Source organism: Colletes latitarsis, chromosome 3 (genome assembly GCF_051014445.1).
Source record: "Colletes latitarsis isolate SP2378_abdomen chromosome 3, iyColLati1, whole genome shotgun sequence".
NCBI classification, from domain to species: Eukaryota; Metazoa; Arthropoda; class Insecta; order Hymenoptera; family Colletidae; genus Colletes; species Colletes latitarsis.
In genome coordinates this window covers 41,169,862-41,192,445 of record NC_135136.1, presented here as the reverse complement: position 1 = coordinate 41,192,445, position 22,584 = coordinate 41,169,862, and the positions used below count along the sequence as shown (strand labels likewise).

At 49.4% G+C, this 22,584-nt stretch overlaps 1 protein-coding gene across 1 annotated transcript in view; it reads left to right on the top strand.

The window, feature by feature from the left end:
• The window catches only part of Ubx (ultrabithorax), a 108,109-nt gene extending 87,619 nt beyond the window's left edge, over positions 1-20,490 (top strand). Inside the window, exon 2 of the mRNA XM_076761916.1 lies at positions 20,130-20,490. Within this exon, the coding sequence (XP_076618031.1) occupies positions 20,130-20,446 (317 nt within the window). The 3' untranslated portion in view covers positions 20,447-20,490. The remainder of the gene's footprint in view (positions 1-20,129) is intronic.
• Positions 20,491-22,584: the final 2,094 nt, after the last annotated feature.

The following is a 22,584-nucleotide window of genomic DNA, read 5'->3' as shown; positions in this document are numbered from 1 at the left end:
GGCCGCGGACTCATAGACAGGACAATACTTCCGCGTGGTTTATACGACCCCTGCGGAGAGTATTTGCCAGCCGTGTGCACCGGCAAATATCACCTCGCTCTCGTATTTCGCGATTCCATTTTATTTACGATAAAGTCGCCGCGGCGGCGCGAGGGGTGGCAGCGCCGGAGCCCGCAGAGAGAGGGGTGAGTGTCGCTCGGTTTTCGACGGGGCGCGAGAGTTGAGTTTTTGCCGCAATAAAACGCGCCTATCTAATCAAGCCCGGGACCCGAAATTGATGGGCCACCGACCATTATCGCCGTTATGGAACGCGCGCATCTATCAGCGGCCCCGAAGTGCCGCTCGAAAGATTTTCCTATTGTGACTGGCTTTTCCGGGGGCTTCCTCGTTCCGCCCTACGATATCCGACATCCGTTTTCCCCGCGCCGGTCGATAAGCCCGATCGCGTTAAAATGCACTTCCAGTTTTCCAGATTTTTTTCCTCCTTTTCCGCGCTGCCTATTTTCCCTCCCCTTTGGCGTCGCTGGACGGACGCATTATCGCGGCGATTCCGTCGACGACGAGATCCTCGCAGCCGTTTCGGGAACGTTTGGGTCGCGCGTTTAAGCGTTTGAAATACGACTGGTTTCTAGGCGCGCGTACAAAAGGACGCCCTTTCTTCTTGGGACTACTCGCGGCGTTTAAAGGGGAGCTTAGACCCAACAATGCTTGTTTATGCGTTCTTCGCCGCGTACGTACGCGTTCCTAGCGATGGGGGGATTAACTCGATTAACTTCGAACGTCGTCCTCCAAACTGCTTCGCTCCTCCGAGGCGATCAACCCTTTAAATGCCTTGACAGATGCGGATAGTAGCTTCTTAGCTTCGTAGTTAAAATTGATCGATAATTAGCCACGGATAAATTGCAAATAAGAACTCAGTTTTTTATACGGTGAAACAGTGCCCCGATAAACTCTGCAGTCGGAGAATTTAACACCCGAAATGTTAAAATTCGAGCAACGAAACTTCAATTTTTCCACCACGCCCGGACACGTCGAACCGAGTATCTCCGGGTTCAAGCTATCCGTCAAGCAACTGTCCGTCGAAACATTTTCCCAGTGAGTGTCCAGATAGTCGTACCGTCCGTCACCGTTTCGTTTCCCCGTCTCAATCCAAAACGCATCGAAGAATATTTCGACGGTTGTCGCTACCGGAAGTGGAGAACCTACGCTGTCGTCTAATAATCCGTCGCAATAACTGATTACGTAGGAAAATAAATGCGTTCCTCCGGAGTGCAATCAAATTGGAGACCCTGGTTATCCTCAGAGTAAAATTTAGCGTAGCGTTCGAGTATCGACTGCGTGTTTTCCAAATTCGATTATGGTAGCCCTTCGTATCGGTTTCGGAGAGAAGTCGGTCGCGCGCGGTTGATTTTGACATCGTTAATCAGCGCGGTAACGATCCGGCTGCGTTAAAAATTCGACGTGTATCGGACGAAAAGGCCGAAGGCGGAATTTATCGGCGGAACCTGCATAGCGGCCAATCTGGCTGGCAACATGGCGCGTTCGTGAAAAAGAGGGAATGGCGCGGGGCTCCGAGGGGGACAACGGTCGAAGGGCGAGAGGTAGAGAGAGCGAGAGGGCATAGTGGGGGTGGGGTGGGCAGGAGGCAAGGTATAGAACGAAAAAAGAGTCTGGTCGCGGGGGCCGGCCCCGCGGGGACTAATTTTTATTTTCCCTCTTTTCCTGTAAGTGCTCCTCCGCGTCCACCTATTTCTCATAAATTTGAATTAATTTACATGCATTTGAATTTAATGCACCGGCCATACTTTATCAAAGCAATTAAGCTTTTAAGCGCGCATTTGCATTAATCCAATGTTTACAATTACGGGTACGGATCTCTTCTTGTCCCGGGGACAGGGACGGAAAGGAAGGGGGAGGAGGGGGGCTCTTCTCTCGACGTCGGTCGCGTTCCGTGCGAGCGGAGAATAGATCCTCTAGAGTTTCTTTTCCTGACGAGACGAATGGCGGAGGGAAACAGCGAAAAGAAGCAGAAGAAAAATATTCCGCGATAGCGTACTCGGGCCGGCGTTTCCGACGTCGTTAAGTCGACGCATCGGATTTACGGTGTTTCCCGGCATAAATGCAAACGAATTCCCCGGACGTTTCGCGGAAAAACGATAATTCCTCCGCCCCCCCCCCCCACCCGAGTATTTAACCGAGCGATTAATTAACACCGCTGTTAATCACGGGCGAGTCGTTGATTGTTCGACGAAGGCTCCAGCGCGCGTCAGAAATCGGGAGAGGTTATCGCTAATCGACTGGAGCGTGACGAGGGAAAAAGCACGACCGTAAGCTCTTTTGAATCGTAAATTACGTACGTTTACATGCTCCGCGCGAACGTTGCGAGGAGCTAATTGAATCAGGCGCGTGCAACGTGTTAACGAAGTCGTCGATCATCCGCCTGATCAATATTAATGATTTTCTAGACGCTGCCCGGTGCACCGGCTTTTTTTTTCTTGATCTAATCTCCGACAAGACGGTGCGCTATGAGTAATGGCGCTTGGCGTCAGCGGCTCGCGCATCTTGCGGTTCCCAGGGACTCGCGTTGCTCCTTCTGCTAATCGTGTTTTCCGTTGTAACGCGCGTTTTTAGCAATTCAAAACCAGGGGGAAGCAATATCTTCTTCGCCACTCGTATTTTTCCGCGGGTCAGGCGTCAGGCGAAAGGAGTCAAGTAGGTATTGCATAAACGGAGGATGCAATAACACTCGAAACATTATCAAGTTCAGTTAGCAGAACTACATAAAAATTCGAGGTTTCTTCTCGCTCCTGGATCCGCCAGTGACCCAAGGTTAGTCCTGGGAGAGAAATTATTCCAGGGAATGTTTTCTGGACGCAGAGGATCGACTTTTGCGGTAGATTTCATTGGCCGTTCGTCGGAGGAGGCGGAAGGAAGGCTGCAATTTCGAATTTACCCAGAACACGGGATTCCAATGGCGCTGGGTTGAATAAAGTCGATGGAGGGGGAGGCAGGGCTATTTGCAACGTTGTGATTTCACGCGTAATGACCGCTGGTATCGATGATGCGAGCCTACGGGGGCCTTGTGCGCGGTTGCGGCGCGATTTCGGTTCGAAGGAAAAGGCCGAGTGCCGGGGCGGCAATCTTGCGCCTGCAGATGTACGACGCGGCCATAAGTTTGCCGCGCGCGTGCTAATCCCGTCGCATTTCTCTTGAGCACGAGCGTCTGCGGCCATTTTAAGATTATATGACACTTAGGATCACATGCTGCGGTACACCGAGTATTTCATGCGACTTGAAAGGACGCCTACTGATTTCGGATTTATTTCTGAGAACGTTCTAGCTATGAATCCCTCGTTGGATTCTGTTCTCGCTGTCCCGGACAGCCTGCAAACGTTTGACGCTCTTTTAATGCCCCATTTCTGCGAAATAAAATCGAGAAAGAATTGTACAACCCCTAATCTAAACAATCTTATGAGGATTTTAGTTTTCCAATTACAATTTCCCTGTAAACAATTCGTTGTGTTCGTAACACCTGTGAGAATGCAAAATTATTCCGGAATTCCGGTTCCTGGGAATCCGAGGCGAGAGGATCGATTCACGATCCTCTAGGACAGGTATGGGGGAACCTGCTGCCTTCCCGCATGTTCTGTCAATTAACGAGTGTGTTTACTCCATAGAAAAGTGTGTATTGTGAATTGTAAACATAAATTTTTTGATGGGAATAATATTCGATCGCTGCTGGGAAGCCCGACCTTAATTCTATCGACGATTTATGGGACCTAGATCGTTTGAGGACACTATTAATAGTTTGGTCAAAAATAGGTGGGAACACCATTACCGAACTTATTGAATGTATGCCAGAAAGACTCGAGGAGGTAATATTGATCGAGGGTATCGAACGTATTGCTAGATACGTGTACTCGTGTTTATTACTTCTAAATTTGGCCGATCGGTCAATTTTTCCAGCGAGTCCAGCCATGATTAAATAGACAAGAACACTCTTCTTACAACGTATAACATGGAATCGTAATTGGAACCGAAAAACAAGTTATAGAATCGACATGAAACCGGATGTGGTTCGAAATAAAGGTTCTCCAGCAATCATTTGAATCAGAAACCATGTCGAACCAGTTGTTTTCGAAACCCTTTCCAATCTCTGGAAAGCATAATACCAGTTGAGGGTGAGGAACCATTGGCGTAAGGTCTGATACAGAGTCGGGGGGGCCCCCCGTGGAAACTCGACCGATAGCGACCAAGATCCAGGCCCCATTTTCGCGGGGATGGTGGCGGTATTCAAAGGCGGTCAGTGCCGCATTGTCGGTATGATTTATGCTGATTAAGACTGTGGTAGCGGTCGCTATCGCCGACTTGTAAGTCATGAGCAGGTAGAGGGCGACTTGTGAGTTGCAAGGTGGCTGGGCTGCGAGCGTCCGCGGTAACGGTGCGACAGTGTCGTGCTTGGTAATTTAGTGCACACCAAGGTTTCTGGGCTGTATAACGCGTTTATACAGCGCGAGGCGGACTCGATCTCGCTCGCGTCCGTCGTCGTTTCTCCCTCTTTCTGTCCCTGTCCCGGCGTCAACCGTTTCCCGGGGTCCCTCCGTTTCTCTCGCTTCGGGAGACGACGCTATATCGTGCCCGTGGACACAGGCGCGGGCATAGGTAGAAGGTTAGTACCTATAGGTATAATATAGGGAGTGAAGCGAGGCCCTATTCAAAGCGGATGATTCAGTGGCCGCTGCCGCGCTCGGATAAGATCTCGTACCGCGCCGCCTCGTCCATCTTAACCGCGAGTCTGACCAACCTGTAACTACGTAACCCATCCGAGAACAGCCAATCCCTTTCCGTGTCTTCCTCTTGTTTCGAGAAATCACGCCGAACGCGAACGAGATCTCTCGCCGCGGATCCTTCCGTCACGATTTCGCTCCGAACCGATCATCGCCTCCCAGGTAGCTCGGGCAAGAGGATGCAAACTATAGGCTAGCTCGGGGGAGGAACCGAGATCCCATGGTATTTTGACTATTTCCGCCGGTTACACCCGGGGCCCCTCAGAAAAATTCTATTTTCATAAGGGTTCCTTTTGCTTCCTGATTCCCGATTTGCATAGAACACCGTACGCCAGCGTCTATATCACCCGGCCAGCAGATTGTAGATCGGCCAGGCCGTAATATATCACGTCGAAAACCAAGAAAGGTTACCTACTTTCGTTCTACCCATCGAGACGTACCCGAAATGCCCCCGGTGCCGGACGACGGCCGTGTTCTATCTGCCGAAAAAGACCAATTGTTCTTCCCTGGCTCCGGCCACGGTCGTGGAAATCGTTGGGAAAGGGAGGTTCGCGTGGGCGGGGGGGTGAAACGAGAGCACGTTGCGACGCGGAGACTAATCGGTGTCGCGGAGACCGGATTCCCGGGATTTTCGAACGAAGCCAGAAAAGTTGCCGCGGCGAGAGGAACATTTTTGGCAGCCGGCTCGCATATCGCGGCACGCGGATATCGTTGAATGGAGTAGCCGGACGGAGAACTAGTTCCCTCGAACTTTCCTGATTTATGCGAGTTCATTATTATTTTCGCGCGACGGAATAATCACGCCCTTACTCTGCCTTCTGCTCCCGCGGCCGGCCCACGCGAGACTCGAAAACTACAAACCGGAGAGTACGTTGAATAATGGAGCCGATTTCTTTTTTCGCCGACTCCTCGTTTCGCCTCGATTATTAATGGGAGTTGCCGGGGCCGCTGACGCGCGCGGGGGCGGCTGAAAAGGACCGCCGATCCCCATTCCACGCGGGGTGCAAAGATGGAGGAATCCTCGGGTGTTACACTCTCGCGGAAACATCGGTTCTGGCATCGATTTGATAATCGTTTGCGTCCTGGAGCACACGATATTCGAGGAACAAATTTTGCCGCAAAAACCACCGGTGTATTTTCATAATGTATTCACGCCCCGGGTAGTTTTCGAGCTCCCCGTTCGCCGGGGGATTTTTGCATAACGTGTTTGCGCAGCGCATTGGGCCCCGGCGAATGATCGATGCGCCATTATTTCGCTCCACCCCTTATTCCCACTATTTCCCGAAATGCATAATATCGGACGCAATTTGCGGGCCCTGAAATCTTTGGTCTCGCGCGAGGGGTGAGATTCGTCCGGTTATTGAACGTCTGCGGACGTCGCGGACCGATTTTCGAGGAGGGTTCTCGACCGAGAGTTCGGCGAGCCCTCGGTAATCATAGTTTCTTGCCGTTAAGCGTGATGGCGTCTTGGTCGTTGAAACCGGCTCTCCCCACCGTTCCCGGTCTCTTATACACTTGCGCTGGTGGGGGGCCCCCCGTCGGGGCCCGTCGAACTTCGAGTACCGAAGACCCACGCTTCGTCTCCGACCCCCCACCATCCCCAGCGGTTCATTCCGGGTATCGTGGTGGTTTCGTAATCCGTATTGCAAATTATCGGACCGATTCTCCGTTGCTACCATCCTCTCGATTTCGCGATCGAAACGCTCTGCAAATCGGACCATTTCTCCTCGCTATTATTATTAACAGCGATACACCGAATCTTACGAATAATGCCGGACTTCGCGGAAGACACCGGTCTCTCGGTTCCACCGACGTCGTTCGAGGGGGATGGCCGACTCCGGAGATCGGCGAAGTTGATTCGCGGAGGTACCGGTCACGGGGCTCGTCGTCGTCGGAGCAAAAAGAAGGGCTCACGCTCTAGCGACGTATCGTGCGCGCGAAATGCACCGACACGATATAACTGATGAGACGAGGAATCGTCGATTTGCATTCGCCGATTCGTCGTTGAAAGCCGCGCAGCCGGAACGAGCAAAAAAGAAACGGCAAATCACGGTCGTCCCGGCTTGCAAATTATCGAATCATCTAGCCCCGTACTTGTTAACCGGTACAAGTTAAGTCATTACTGCGGAATGCAGTCGCGCAGGGGCATGCATTATACATTTATGCCTCTCTACCCTGTTATAAGTCTACGACGCGCTACCGAGGAACTAGCCGCCGTGCCCTCTGCTGTCCCCCCTCGATGATCTATCGATATATTGTAACCTTTTCAAAATTATGGGGTTCCTCGGGTTTACGCAATACGTTCAAAACTATGTTAAAAATAACTTTGCGACGATCTACGAGAAACGTTATTTACGAAGTACGTAGATAGAAGAAGCATACGATGGATTTATTATTAGATCGCTGAATGTGTCCGACTCTCTCTCGCGAGGCAACAAAGAGTTTCATTTGCTGACGCGTGATATCTTACTTGAAAGGTTAGGCTCTATGAATTACTGCCAGTCGTATTCGCAATTTATATTTAACAAATGCGGTTTCGTTCACTTTCGCCGTAACTCTCGACCTGGCAAGGAAAATGAACGAACGCTCGCTCCGCCCACTGTGCTCGCCATTTTTTGGCGGGAAGAGTCTCTTGTCGCGGAAATTGCATTCAAATAATAAGATCTTGCCAATACGAACCGTGATTATTACACACCTCCGCGACAGATTCCAAACGCAGTCCCTCATCTCCCTACCCAGGCAATTACAAGCGTGGATAACTGTCTCGAAGTTTATTACGCTAAACGGAATTTATCTGCATAGTTTTAGCATTAGCGCGGCAACACGAACATTTCGGAACGCATGAATCTCGCGCAGGCCACGTGAACGGATCGCGTCCTCCGTGCCCCGGCGGGTTTAAGGTTAGGATTCGAAATGGGTAAAAAAACTCACTGGACAACCTAATAATTTCGCTCGGGCATCGAGCATAGAGGCCTTAATAAGAAACCACGAATCACGTAGGGATGGTCTGGCAGCGGTCGTCAGTCATCCTCGGACAGTCGTCAGCTGGGTTTCTTGCGATCGGGGCTGTCGGATGTACCTACGAGCAATCGATGCTGGAAGCCGTTGGTCCAAAAAACTGGCATCAGGGATTTTCTCCTTCCATCGAGACGGGGAACGGGTAATCATCCCGGGAACGAAACGGACACACGAAAACGCGGAGAAAAACGTATCGTGTTGGCGAGCCTCTCTCGACGTCCTTTGTGAAGCAGAAAGTGTACGCGCGTGCACCGGCTCTCCTCCCCCTCTCTCCTCTCCGGTTCTCCGCTCGGAGGTCTGTGCCCATAGAGTTGGAAATAAGGCGGCAATAAAGCATATGTAAAATATATTCTGGAATTCCTTTTAGGACGCAGATATATGGGTGGTTGGTGGGTCGGTTGCCCGCTGGTAACCGCGTCCCCCATGCACGTCCGATGGGGGATATACACGCGCGTCCTCCTTCGTATGCGTGTACCGACCGCGTGAGTTTATAGATGCGAGGCGATGTAAGTAAGACAGACGATCCGTTTCGTTAGAGGGTGTCGCGGGGTTACCCACCTGTATCAAACTCCGCCACCTTCCTCCCTGAGCCTCGGCTCTTCCCCCAAGGCCCCCATACTTTTTCGTCTTTTCGCTCGTCTTCTGCGCGTGGTTCTTTCTTGTTTTTCGACGGCCACTTATACCCGCCGCGTATTTGCATCGGCTACGGGGACTCCGGGATATATGACGTACAGGCTGACTCGCCAAAACACGCGGACAAGGACGAACGGCCACCCGAAACGAGGGAAAGAACCACCCCTACGCGACCTACGCACACGTCGAGCGACGGGAACCCGCGTTTTCAATTTTACCGGCCATTTTCTTCAGGAGAAAGTTTCGGGTAGACTTTCACCTCGCAGCATCCTGGAAAGGCTACCTGAGGTGCTTTTCGTAGAATCGGTCCTCGAGTTCGAAGGGAAAGCGTGCAAGGGTGGATTCGTTCGGGGGCGAAGGGCAGCACGCGAGAGAGAGAGGGAGAGTGTCTGAAAGTGAGTCAGAGAGTAGGAGGTGGAAATCTTCGACGGACGAGAGGAACAAGAAGGAAGGAGACCGTGGTGGCGTCGACTGCTCGGGGGAGAAAGAAGGAGCAAGATATATGGAGCCGCGAGGTGTCGCCTTACAACCGGCTCGGTTCGCTTACCTACGAAGCCTCTTTTGCATGCCATCTCCTCCACCATCTTGGCTCGCGTTGCTCCTTTTGCGCTCCGTTCCTTGGAACGTCCTCCTTCCTCGTCCCTTTGGTTCGCTGGTTCGTCGGTCGGCTCGTTCGCTCGCCTCGCTCGCTCGCGATGCACCGTTGCGTTCGGTCTTTGCATAATTATTACAGTTACCGCGAGTAGCAGCTGGCTCGTTGTAGAAGAGCCACCTTGTCTCTTGCTTCTGCCTGCCAGGTAGATGTTGTCGTCCTCGGGCTGACCGCGGGACAACGCGACGCGACGTCCGCCGTGGAACGAGCACTCCTTCGACTCGCGTGTACGCGTTAATTAAATTTCTGGACGGTACACGCGATCGCGTCGTCGCAGTTTCTTTCGGCCACCAGCTATCGACAGCTTGCGAATATTTTTAATATCGACGCCCAACGACGTCGTGTCGAGTCTATTCAGCTCCTTTCCAGAAGAAGATGTCTTCGCCGCATATGGAACCTCGTATCGATAGCTTGCTGAGTTCAGAGAAGAAATGGCCAATCTTTCGCGCCGAAAACCGACCAACAGGGCGCGTCAACTTCTTCGAAACACACACAATGCGCGTAATTAATGTATATAACGAGAATAGTCTTGGAAAGGGACGTGTTTATAAATCGTTTTGTACTATATAACGCGTCCACGTTGTCTTGACGAGTGGTCTTCGTCAGAGTCTTTGAACCCTTCCAAAATGGATGCCCAATCTGATTTAACTCCGGGTTTATTTGCTCCATGAATTTAAGATCTGTCCGAGAGCTGCAGAAGCGTCTCGTAATTCACTTATATTTAACCCTCTAATGCAAAGTGTGCCTAATCGGGGACCCGATACGCGCAATCTTATTTAGTTCAGCCTGGCAATTTTATGGGATTCGACCATTTATTGTCCGTGTCTTCTAGTAGCCACTAAATAGAATACTGTGCAAAAGAAGAAAATTTATTCAAACGCCTCTTAATAACAGCAATCCAGGTGTGTTTCGATCGACTTTTTTACCCCTAATCGTAGCAAAATAAAGAGTTTACCAATGACTTAATACACTGTTTGCTTCGCTTTCTCGTTAAAACCGACAAGCCTCGTATGCAACATGGCTCGGGGCTCCGTGACGCGACTTTGAAGCGACAGAGTTCTCGTTTTGTTCAATTTAATAGTGCAACTTAAATACCATGTCTTCGGCAGATAATGTCTTTGAAGTAGCAATTACCGGTGCGTTTATCCTATATTATACTGTTTTTATCGTCACCTAACAGCTGCACTTAGAAGCAGTTCAGTGACACGCAAATATAGGTTATCGATGGTCGTTAGAGATCGCGTGCGAGCGATTAGACTAATTAACCGAGTTAACAGTCTAGTCTGCTGTTCCAAATTTGAAAAGCCCAGAATACAAGAAAGATACAACGAAACAAAGTGGAATCGAGGCTCGCTGGTGCGGTAATTGGTAGATTTATCGAGAGGTTGCTCGGTCACGAAATTCCAGGCGGATCGAAAGGGATAAAACGATCGGTTTGTTGGCGATTCCGAGTAAGTTCTTGCGTCTTGTTCGTAGGAGATGCTTAAAGGCGAGCTTCGAAGCGCGGGCTGGCCGTTTCCACCTCGCGTGCCTCGACCTTTAGGATATCATTCAACGCGACGCAGCAAATAATGCTGTACATTTAAATGAGCCGCCTCCCATCCTGCACGAATATCGTAGCGCGGAATAGTTAGGCGACTACTGATCGATGCACGAGGACGTGAGTTACGGTCGACCTTCGCGCGATTTCGTCAACGTTCCCGCCGCGTATTCGGTCGGACTACTAATCGTTTCACCGAGCTAATCGTTCCGATGCCCATTACGGTTCGTTGCCGTTCGATCAGCGGAGGCATGAAAAACGCGTCCTCGAGCAGCGGGGTTTATTTAATACCCGATCACGGCCCGGTCGTTTCCGAAGAAAGAACACGGGACACGACGATGACAAAAAAGGAGGCAGACGCAACACTGTATCACGGTGGGATTATAAACGGCCCCGTGTATTATTATACCGTGCGGGCAGCGTAATTTTCAGAAGTATGCAGAAAACATGGCGGGCGCGCACCGGTCGTCCCCGCGCCGAGATCGCTCTCATTTTCCTCCGTCGATCCATCTTGGACGCGGCGTGTACGCGTCCACGCCCATCGTTTTCAGCGAGTTATTATATCGATGCGGTTACAGATATCGGAGCACGGGGGATGCACGAATACTGTATTATGCAGAAACGGACGGAACAAGCCCGTGTAATCACCGGGACAAGCAATAGGGCTCGGTATTAAGGGAGTCTAGCGCGGGGTAAACTCCTTCATTCTTGTCCGTGTATGGCGGCGTTCCGCGCGTGGGAGCAAAGTCGCCACCTTGCCCGCGGCGCGGCAGTCACGCTTATTCAAAAGTGGCTGCACGTAAAGCCGATATCTTATTCTCGAATGCTCCATTCGTTCTTCTTATGGTATATCCTGCTGGCTGCCGGCGACATTCTTGTCCGCGTCGCGTAACTTCTCCCGCTTCGCCCCCCCTTTTCGTATCCTACGCGCCCGTTTCGCCCGATCGCGATTGCACCGCGTAACGACGAGTTTACCTCGATAGGCCAGAAGAACGTTAGCCTCGAACCTTTCCGCCTCGAATAACGAGATCCCCCCCTCCTCTTTTGTCCGTGGGAGCCGCGCTGAAACGTACCCCGAGCGTATTGCTCGCGTTCCGATATCCGCTTAGCGATTCCTCACCGTTTATCCGGTGCCCCGCTCGGTTTCGTGTCTGCCCCGATCGCGACGATTTCCTGCTCCACTCCCACGCGAACGTACCGCTCCACTCGTTTACCGCTTAATCGACTTCCGACAGATACCTGGAAAATTGCTTTCGACGGCTCCGATGCTCGTCGATTAAAATATTCCAATATTATTCTCACCGTTCTGACCTTTGTTACGAATATGGTAATTCTCAGGGAGAAAAAAGCTTAAGGCACCCCTGCAGAAGGCTTTTGCCTTATGTAAAATAAGCTTTGAATATTGAGAGCTAAAGGAAAGCTCGGGAGAGAAAATTGATCGACCGATTTTAGCGTTCTTCACCGCCAGCAATTAGGAATAATTATAGGTGCGTGGCTGATGCGAAGGAAGTTATATGGGCAACGTATTTACATGAACGTTCGACCCATAAATGGCCATGGAATGATAATTGTCATTCGGGAACGTCTGGTCTAGCATAAGTGGAGGAAAACCGAAGCAATTGCCGAAATACCGGTACGGGCAAGGCTTAGATGCTTGTGTCGCCGAAATTGTTCATCCTGTATATGCAAATTTAAATGAGGCTGATCTTCTCGATCGTTGTTTAAACGAATATCGTGAAATTAATAACGAGAGTTAACGACACGTTTGTTTGGAAAATAGCTTGGAAGATTTTATTCGGCGGAACAAAGCCGTTCGAATTATCACATACATCGCTGTCTGCATTTTAAAGACTTTGAGTATTCTACTGCTGTTCACAGACGTAATGGCTATAGTTATTGATCTGATACCGTTGACATTGCTCGGAACATCGACCAAGCACGCATTTCTGTCGTGCCGCCATTTTGGAGTAAATTGCCCATTTATTATGCCTTGTTTGAGAAAATACTGTTTACCCATTCCCTGTCAAATATGACACACGTTCGTCTGCCAAATTCAAAATGCCAGCTTCGATAAACTAATCGAGGATAATTCACCGTTTCTTGTATTTTCTAAAGGAACAAACATTCTCGTTTATCTACGTTTCGAGCTTAAATTTGTATATACATTGATTTTTTATTGAAATCAGAATCGCGTCTACGTCGACGGCCATTAGCCAAGCATTACCTTTTAAGAAAGTCGGGAGCTAATTCATTTTTAAGAGACGCGACGCGTTTGGACAGTCTTTTGGGTTCGTCGCCCACCATCCTGCTCTGACATAGCCCCTCGAGGAATTAAGTGCCCATTCATTCTTGGGAGGTGTGACACTCGCTGTGCTAATACAATGTTACTTTGGGTTAGAACGTTCGAAGTATCACCCCACTGTCGAATGGAATACGTAATGAGTAAGTAGAAATGCGTTCTGACACGCGAAGAGGAGCCGTCGTCCATCTTTTCGCGACTCGATGCAATCTATTTCTGAATTTCAAATTACTTCTCGCGTTTCGAGGAAGCGTACAACGTACAAAACAGTCTTTATCCCTAAATGGAGCCCACGAAATCATACCGGTCGCCGTCTCCGTACGCCTCTTCCCACCCCTTTGGGGCTCGCCACCCTCGTTTCAGGCGTCTGGGAAACAAAGAACCGTGCAAATCGTTCGAATTCGAAATCGTAGATGGTCGCCGCGTACCAGTCGAACGGGAATTGCTCCTTATTTCCGTGCACCCCCCTCGGTTTATTCACGTTACAAGGGTTTGCCGCGCGCGTGCGTGTATTTATGGTCGTCGCGGCTTCCGTCGTCACACCCTGAAAGCGATTCCCTCCGAAAGAGAGATAACAACGTCGCGGCCGGTGTTCGTTAGCCTCCGTCGTACATAACTTATTAATTACAGTTGACTAATGCCCTCCAGCTGTGGCGCGGCGTACGCTTTTGCCTCCCTTTCCTTCCTTCGACTTTCTCCCGGCAGCCCTTAACGGTGGGAAAGAGATCGACGAGAATAGGCCACGTTGGTGGAACGGAGAAGGACGAAGGTCGGGAAAGACGTTGCCTGGGAGGGAGGAAAAGAAAAGGGTCGGGACCGAAGAAGAAGAGGAAGGTGGGACAGGAGAGAGTACAGCGCGAGGGACGCCAGGCAGTAACTCACGCCCCCGAGAGGATTACCTACCTTGGCAAGCCTGGAGGAGGGTGTATCCCACGTTGAGCTACGATCTTGCTGCGTAGCTACGCGTTTCTCATACCGAGTGTCCCCGGGACTCCCGTGCCTCGCAAACAGAGTTCGCCTCGCGACCGTGAGCCCCGCGTTCGCGTTTTCGGAGGTGCTGCAAGGAAGTCCGAGAACTTACGACACGCGAACAGGACCCAGGCTCTCGTGTTTCGAGGCTGGACGCACCGAGAGGCCTTCTAATTGCGTTCGCGATTTATGCGGCCGACTACGCTCTCCTTCCGGTAAAGAATTTCTCGATCCAGCGATGTACCGATCCAGCAAGTTGGGCGCAGACGAGGTATACGAGTAGAGCTCATGGACATGTACAGAAAAGTATTAAACAACATTTCCGTAAAGAGTCAAATAAAGTTATTACAAATTGAAAACGAATTTTTAAGAAATATCGACAGGGGGTAGGTGGTAAAATTGAAAAGTTTCGAATTGTTCTAAAAGAATTATTTTTGGTTGCAAGGGTCAATTGCAAGCATTTTTGGTCAATAGCCATACCCCCGAAATCCTACTCAGTTTCGAGAAAAAAATTCATTACTGAAAATATAATGTCTGACCATAACTGTCTGTTACCCTGAAAATTGAAAAGTTTCAAATCATTCTGGAAAAATTATTTTTGGTTGCAGGGGTCAATTACAGTCATTTTTGATCAATAGACATACCCCCGAAATCCTACCCACTTTTGAAAAAAAAATTCGAGAAGGTGTGAAATTTTTCGACAAAATTGAAAAATTTCAAATCGTTCTAAAAAAATTATTTCTAGCTAGAGGGTTCAATTGCAATAATTTTTGGTCAATAGACATACCCTCGAAATCCTACCCACTTTCGAGAAAAAAATTCGAGTAGGTGTGAAATTTTTCAATAAAATTGAAAAATTTCAAATCGTTCTAAAAAAAATATTTTTAGTTGCAGGGGTCAATTCCAATCATATTTGGTCAATAGACATACCCCTGAAATCCTACCCACTTTTGAGAAAAAAATTCGAGAAGGTATGAAATTTTTCGACAAAATTAAAAAATTTCAAATCGTTCTAAAAAAATTATTTTTAGCTAGGGAGTTCCATTACAATCATTTTTGGTCAATAGACATACCCCCGAAATCCTACCCACTTTTGAGAAAAAAATTCGAGAAGGTGTGAGATTTTTCGACAAAATTAAAAAATTTCAAATCGTTCTAAAAAAATTATTTCTAGCTAGGGGGTTCAATTGCAATAATTTTTGGTCGATAGACATACCCCCGAAATCCTACCCACTTTCGAGAAAAAAATTCGAGAAGGTGTGAAATTTTTCGACAAAATTGAAAAATTTCAAATCGTTCTAAAAAAAATATTTTTAGTTGCAGGGGTCAATTACAATTATTTTTGGTCATTAGACATACCCCCGAAATCCTACCCACTTTCGAGAAAAAAATTTGAGAAGGTGTGAAATTTTTCGACAAAATTAAAAAATTTCAAATCGTTCTAAAAAAATTATTTCTAGTTAGGGGGTTCAATTGCAATAATTTTTGGTCTTTAGACATACCCCCGAAATCCTACCCATTTTCGAGAAAAAAATTTGAGAAGGTGTGAAATTTTTCGACAAAATTAAAAAATTTCAAATCGTTCTAAAAAAAATATTTTTAGTTGCAGGGGTCAATTACAATTATTTTTGGTCATTAGATATACCCCCGAATTCCTATCCACTTTCGAGAAAAAAATTCATTACCGAAAATATAATTTCTGGCCAGAAATTGATCCCTGAAATTTCATGCGCATCTTTAAAACACCATAACTCCTGAACGGATTGGACGATTTTAATGTTTAAAAAAGCAAACTACGCGTATTTTAACGTAGAATATGTAGAAATTCCAAAAATATTCGAATAATTGTTCCTTAAACCCCGTAAAGTGTGAAAACTTCCATAAAAACAGGTAATGAAGCTCTAGAGCCCAGAAAAATGCCCCGAAAAAATACATCGGATGCAAGGTCTACTCGTATACCTCGTGTGTGATTTAGGGACACCAGTCGGTAAATTAAATAAGCCCCGCAGACGGGGGCAGCGTGTTTGGACGTGGGGAGATAAGAACCCAGGGTCTTAGACGGCGAATAATTCATACGGTTGTAATTGTATTTTATGTTTCGTCTAAAATACGATTATCATCTCGGTGAATTAATATTCGTAAAATTAGATAAACGTAAATGCTAAACGGAACCCTAACGAACGGCAGGGAACGTTTCTCGATTCGGAGCCGCCGTGGATGTCGAATTAGCATACCGTTTCCGTATACTTGCTACTCTACGATTGTAACTCTTCGTCTTCCCGATACGTCGATGGATGTGATTCAGAAACGGCGAAGCAAACACGGTAATTGGTGTTGCATCACCGTTGGTAGTGGGTGGAAGACGGTAGCTAAATTGGCCGCGTTTAAATTGACCCCGGGGCCGAATCAACGGAACAAGAAACACTGGGGTTAAGGATTGATGCGGCCATCAGTAATCGTCTTGGAATCTAAAAGCCTAGCACGCGCCGGGGTTTGCAACGAGCCTACGTTGGTCCTCGATGCTTTCGAGCAATTCACTTACTTTGATTTGATTGGCTTCGCGTATGATCCAGTTTTGGCGTGCTCGCGCGATCTCCGGGCAACAGACAGACGGGGGCGAGCCGAAGGGAGGCTTTGGCATCGTGTTTTGCGAACCGCGGAGGAGAGTTATACCGGCAAATCCCCGGCAGCAATCAACGTATTGGCTGTTCTTATTAGAGTTGGCAACAGCCGAAGTCTCTCCCCTTTCCGACCTCTGTTTATGGTCGGATACGTCGATGCTCCGGCGGTTCCTTCCATTTCGTAGGATCCCTCCTGATTCGGGGCTGCCTAAACGAGCCGTGAGGGTATCCGGTTAACCCCGCGAAGTTTTCCACGCTCGTTCGAGCCCGAGTTCGCGCTTTAATCCACCCCCCCCCCCAGTCCGCCTACAGCGACGTTCTCTATTTTCTTCGAGACGTACAGCTTCCCAACGTACCCCCCCTCGAATCGAAAGATACTTTCGGTAAATTGGCACGAGGTCGATACCTTCTGCCTCCGTCCATTATCATTCAAACTTCGAACGTTCTCGATTCAGCCTTGATCGCCGCGGTTACGAAACTATATCTTCTAATCTGCTTCTTCTTTTTAAGATTGTTCTCGCGAAACGCCATAGATCATAGGGCGGAACGGGTGGAAATTCTTATTTCCCCCCCCCCCCCCCCCCCCCCCCCCCCCCCCGAGAGATACGGGTGGAAATATTTTCACTCGATCCAAGCGTTTCCACCCCTAACTCCGACTGCCACCCGGCGAGATCGTCTTTCTCGTTCCCCGGATGAAACACGTTTCACGGTCTCAGCATAAAATTTATCCACCCCCTTGGTTAAACAGCCACGCACGCCTCTTCTTACTTTCCCGGGAGCGTGGCAGCCTCTCGGAATTCTCCCCCTAACTTCGTTTCGCTCACGATCTCCCACGGGGCGCGCGTAACCCGGGGGTGAGAGGCTACGATGGCTGACCGAATCCCGGGGAAAAGGAACGACGAACGGAGGAGGATTCGACGGCAGACATCTAGAATTCGGAAAGAACTCGCGAGATGAATACCGCGACGAACCCCGGGATTCCCAACTCTTTCCCTCCTTTCTTCGTCCACCCCCTCTGGAGAATGGGGGTGTATCGATCGCGAGCTACGAAGGTATTTCCTTCTTTACGAAGCTGCATCCCCACTATTTCTCGAGCCTACTATGTTTTAATTAATAAATTACGTAAACAGTATGTCTCGTATAAATCTGTACAAGGAACATCGGATATTTTTAGGCTGGAGGGAAGAGGGACGCGAGGAGCACGGGGGAGACGGATAGAAAATTAAAGAAGCCTCGAGTCGAGCGCGGAGGGGGTGGAAACGTAACAGCGGACACGTAACAGGGGTGGCTGTCGCATTTTCTACTTTGCGGAGACGTACGAGGTCGGCTTAATTGGCCGAAGCCCCGGTTTTATTTATAAGTTCGAGTCTATCGGGCCTGAGAAAAGCCTGAGAGGGTGGGACGCGCCGATATAACTCCGGGGGTGGAAAGGAGACCGGGACGACGGGGTCCGCGTGACAAATAACCCTTATAAACGGTGCACCATAACTCCGCGAGGCCGCATGACAACCGGGAATGAAAATCATGGGGATGTTGTGCAACGACGAAGGGCGTGGATGGGGACGAGAGCGCGAGAAGAGGCGTAGGCGGGGGGTGGACGGGACCGAGCCACTTGATTACGTTGCGATAATATACATGACGCCGATATGAACTCTCCGGTTCGCCGTGTTGTTGCATCGTACGCGCGATATTGTGTAATGGCCAACTGGAAACGGTCCAGTGTGCGGCGGCACGACCACGCTGGTGACTTTGGCCGCGCGCGTTTCGTCGATAATAGATCGCCGCGGATACGATTGTAAATATGACGCGTTTATTGCTCGCCGTTTCGATTCGCGCACGGCCGTGAAAGCGCGCGCCGCGCCGGCCCGATACCGAGACACCGACATCCAACGTTTTGCAACAGCGTAGTACAACGCTCGCAGCTCTGTTCCGTGCTGTGATTTCTATCGAAATTGTCCCCGGGAAATTTGTCCCGTTCGACGGGGACCCTGTCGACGGTCGGAAAAATGGCCAAAAAACCACCGACAGCGATCCAGTACCTTTTATCCCGGGGGCTATCGAAGCCCTGAAATTTTTTAACTGCTATCGTGGCTCCGCCAGGTACATCGAACTTGGTATCGCGAGATCGATGGTCTCTCTTTTTTTACGAATGGACGGAATCTAGGATTTGGCCCCCCTTGTTGGGGCTCCCCGTATCGGTACGTCACTTATATACGGCGTAGGCCATCCCGGGACGCTCGGATTAATTATTCATAACAATTAAACCCTTCGAGTGAAATTAATTTCTCGGTTTATCGCGTAATAACCGGGCGCGTGGCGTTTAACCGAAATTAATTGTTCCGAGCGAGCGAGTCCGTAGCGGTCCGGCGCCGGAAAAACCAAAAGGGGTTGCGTCGACCGACAGAAATCGTATTACGGCCGTTTATATAGTTCGATATAAACCGTATGCGAGCGAACCGTGGTGCGAAAGGCAGAGGCGGACTGCTTACGGTCGTCGTGCAGGGGTTGCTTCGGCCTCCGGTGCTACGGTGCTACGGCAGAAGTGAAACGGGAGGGTTTTTACGAGGCAGTAACGGCCGATAAGGTGAGCTTGCGCCCCCACAGACGGGTTTATTCCGGTACTGTACCCAAGTGGCTGTTCGACAGTGCCTATCCTGCTGTCCTACACTCTCTTACTTTCTCTCGGTGGCTCGCCAGCGACTCCGACGCTCTATCTGAAACCGTTTACGCGCCTCTTCTCCGCTTTCTTCTCGCTTTTTCCCGACGCCCACCTAAGAGCACGATGCTCGGTGGCGTTATCGCGAGCGTTACGGGGATTTCGGAGTTCTCCGCCACGGAACCGTGAACGACGCCATTCACAATTGGATGGCCCCCGTTCGTTGGGAGCAGATGGGATTACGAGATCACGGTTCGTTCGAAATTGTGTCGCGCGTGGATGTCTACTCGAGTGTACCGAATTAGGTAATAAGCCAAGTGTACGGGTTATGGACCCATTCCCGAGCGAGTTTTGTCTCTTTAAGACGGGGTCGTATCCACGAATTAAAGCAAAGAAAAATATTTACGGGTACACTTTTGTTCAGCTCCCGTTGCAACAAATTGCCGGAATGGCCAGCGTTTCTTCGGGAAGTGTTGTGGAAACTGTAGAACGCATAAAATTATCGTAGAATGTCGCCGCGCTGCCAAAATAAACTTCCTGGTTCCAAACATTCTACCGCCAACGTTCGTTTCTGACAATGTGTCTTCTCTCTTGTCTACCGTGGTCGCCAACTTTTATTTCCAAATGTTATTCTACCAACGAAATACCGTGTGGCGAGAAGTCAGCTGTTCGAAGCCGGCTGAATCGCGAACGTTGCTCGCCGTTAATAAGCCGTGTGTTCGCTCGTGAGTTTTTTTTTTCGAGAACGGGACCCTTAGCGTTGGAATCGGTTGTTATTCTATGTACCGATCGCGGGGAGTGAAACTCACGAGCGGACAGGAGGCGTTGGTGTACGCCGGAAGACCGGGTACCCCGATAGTCGGTGCTCGGGGAATCGGGGGGCCGGAATCGAAACGAGCCCGAAAGACACGCGATCGAGCTCGTTTGAACGTTTGGTGCTTTTGTTGGTTGCAGGAGCGAACGGAATGCGCAGGCGCGGCCGACAGACCTACACGCGCTACCAGACGCTGGAACTGGAGAAGGAATTCCACACGAACCACTACCTCACCAGGCGGAGGCGGATCGAGATGGCACACTCGCTCTGCCTGACGGAACGGCAGATCAAGATCTGGTTCCAGAATCGGCGGATGAAGCTGAAGAAGGAGATACAGGCGATCAAGGAGCTGAACGAGCAAGAGAAGCAGGCGCAGGCGCAGAAGGCAGCGGCAGCAGCGGCCGCGGCTGCGCATCAGCAGCAAGCGGCCGGTGGGGGACCGGAGGGGGCCAACTAGGGGTACGCCCTGCACCGGAGCCCCCCTGACCATCCCACCACCAATCCACACCACCCTCTGCTAGCACCACAATGTACACAGCTATATTAAAGGTGAGTGACTTCGATACCGATGTTTCTATTATCCATCATTTTTTTTTTTCTACCGCTCCCTTCGTCTCTCTGGTTCGATGTTCCTCCTTTGGGACCGTTTAACCTGTTCGACGGCCAATTTCGGCCCGGGCGTTTCATAAGTAACGCCGTCCTCGCGGCCGGCTCGAGCACGTTAAACAACGGAACATATCGTGTTTATTAATCAAGACCGTGTCGACCATTATTCTCGAGCACTCGCGTCTTTTATCCGGAGTACCCGACGATGGAAGAAGCGATCGTCGGCTCGTGGAATACTCTGTATCAAAAATGCAAAGTAGATTATTCCTCGACGTCTCTTCCGCAGCCATTGTTTTTCTTCTTCGTGGACTGATATATTGCACCCACTCTTCATCTCCGGTGACACTGATTCTGAACCAACCGATTAATTTCTCTTTCTCTTGGCGCGGTGCAAATGTTCGTTGGATTCCGGCATTGATAATTCCCTGTGGAATCCATTTTACGGAGCTTGGTCGCTATCCAAATTTCTTATAAATGACGATCTATCGTACTAATTGCACGACTTCGTTTATCGTTTGATGATGTATTTAATAGTTAAATTTCAATAGAAAATATTTCTTAAACTCTTCGCAACGCTGCTCAGAGGAAAGTCCGGACCCCTTAGCGAACTACATACGCGAGAAACGGACCGCGAAACCGTGCGCAGTTGTATTGTGCCACGCCAAGTGTGTTATTATCATGTTTTCTTTTTCTGTCACGTATCAAAAGTGATACAGACAAAACGATGATTATACGGTTGCAGGGTATTTTTCTACCTCAATGTGCGCTGCGGTTGGAAACGGACTATACAAATCGACAATCATCTCAATTGCTTGCTATTACGGGCCCCTTATAGTGCGGGCCACGGTATAACCAGCTCGTAAAATCGGTTAGGCGTTAAAGCAAACATGTTTCGGCCGAGTCAAACGAACTGACACATACACGAAAAGAGTGCACATGCATGCGTATTATTCCAAATTTTTCAGCGTTTTACTTTACAGCTTTTAACCCCGCAATTATATTAACGCGTTTAAACACGAAGTGTGGTGTTCTAGAGTTAATGTACTGACCTGAGTCGGTGAAAAAAGATCTGATAAACATGTGGCCATTCGACCCTGTTTCCATGTTAGTCGTTTTTGTGCTCTAGCAATGCATAACTGCTTCCCTGCATGCAAAGTGCTCGAAATGGCCACCTTCGGTCCGAATGCAAGACTGCAGTCGTCGTGTCATACGATTGCTCAATCCTTCAACAATTCTAGATGTTTATCTGACTCGTTGGAAGCATTTCAACACTGCCAGTGTGTGTTGAATAAACAATTCTTTTCGAGTTTCCCCAGAAATAAAAACTAGGTAGCCAGTAGAGGCCCCTGCACCTCTCGCGATAAACTCTTTGAAAATTTGAGGCTGTACTCCTTTTCTCGCCCACTCACTTTGCAATTCGAGATCGAATCAGCGATCGTAGGAAGTCTTAAGTCGGGTGGAGGCCCTTCGTAACCTAAATTCGAAGGGGTTGAAACGACCCCGAAAACGTAATGGATTTTCTCTGGGCGTCGAGCAACCCGTTCCCCGCGGCTGGGAGCTCGCATTACGCCTTGATATATCATCAGCGGAAAGTTACGGGATCCTGAAGAAAATGTTGGGACTAAAGAGTGTTACAAATGGCGGGCGTGTGGCTTTTAGCCGTTCCCCGGCCTTTAAAATTAAGTTTAGCCGGTACACTTAATGAGGATAAACCACCTGCGAGCGTGCGCCTTCATAATTCCCTAAGTTATTCTGTTTGCGTGCATTTAACTCGAGCCCGTTGAACCTTCTTGCATCTCAAGGGGTTGCCGCGGCAACGGCCGACCTCTGAAATGTTGCTCCATCGTGATTTTAATATTTTCGCCCTCCGCGGATATCGCGGACGTTAACGAAACGCCCTGCAATTTCCTCGTCTCGATCGTTAAAGAGCATCGTAGACGCGTCGACCGGGGTCCACGGGCGTTTAAACCGCCCTGTACACGTTCAATG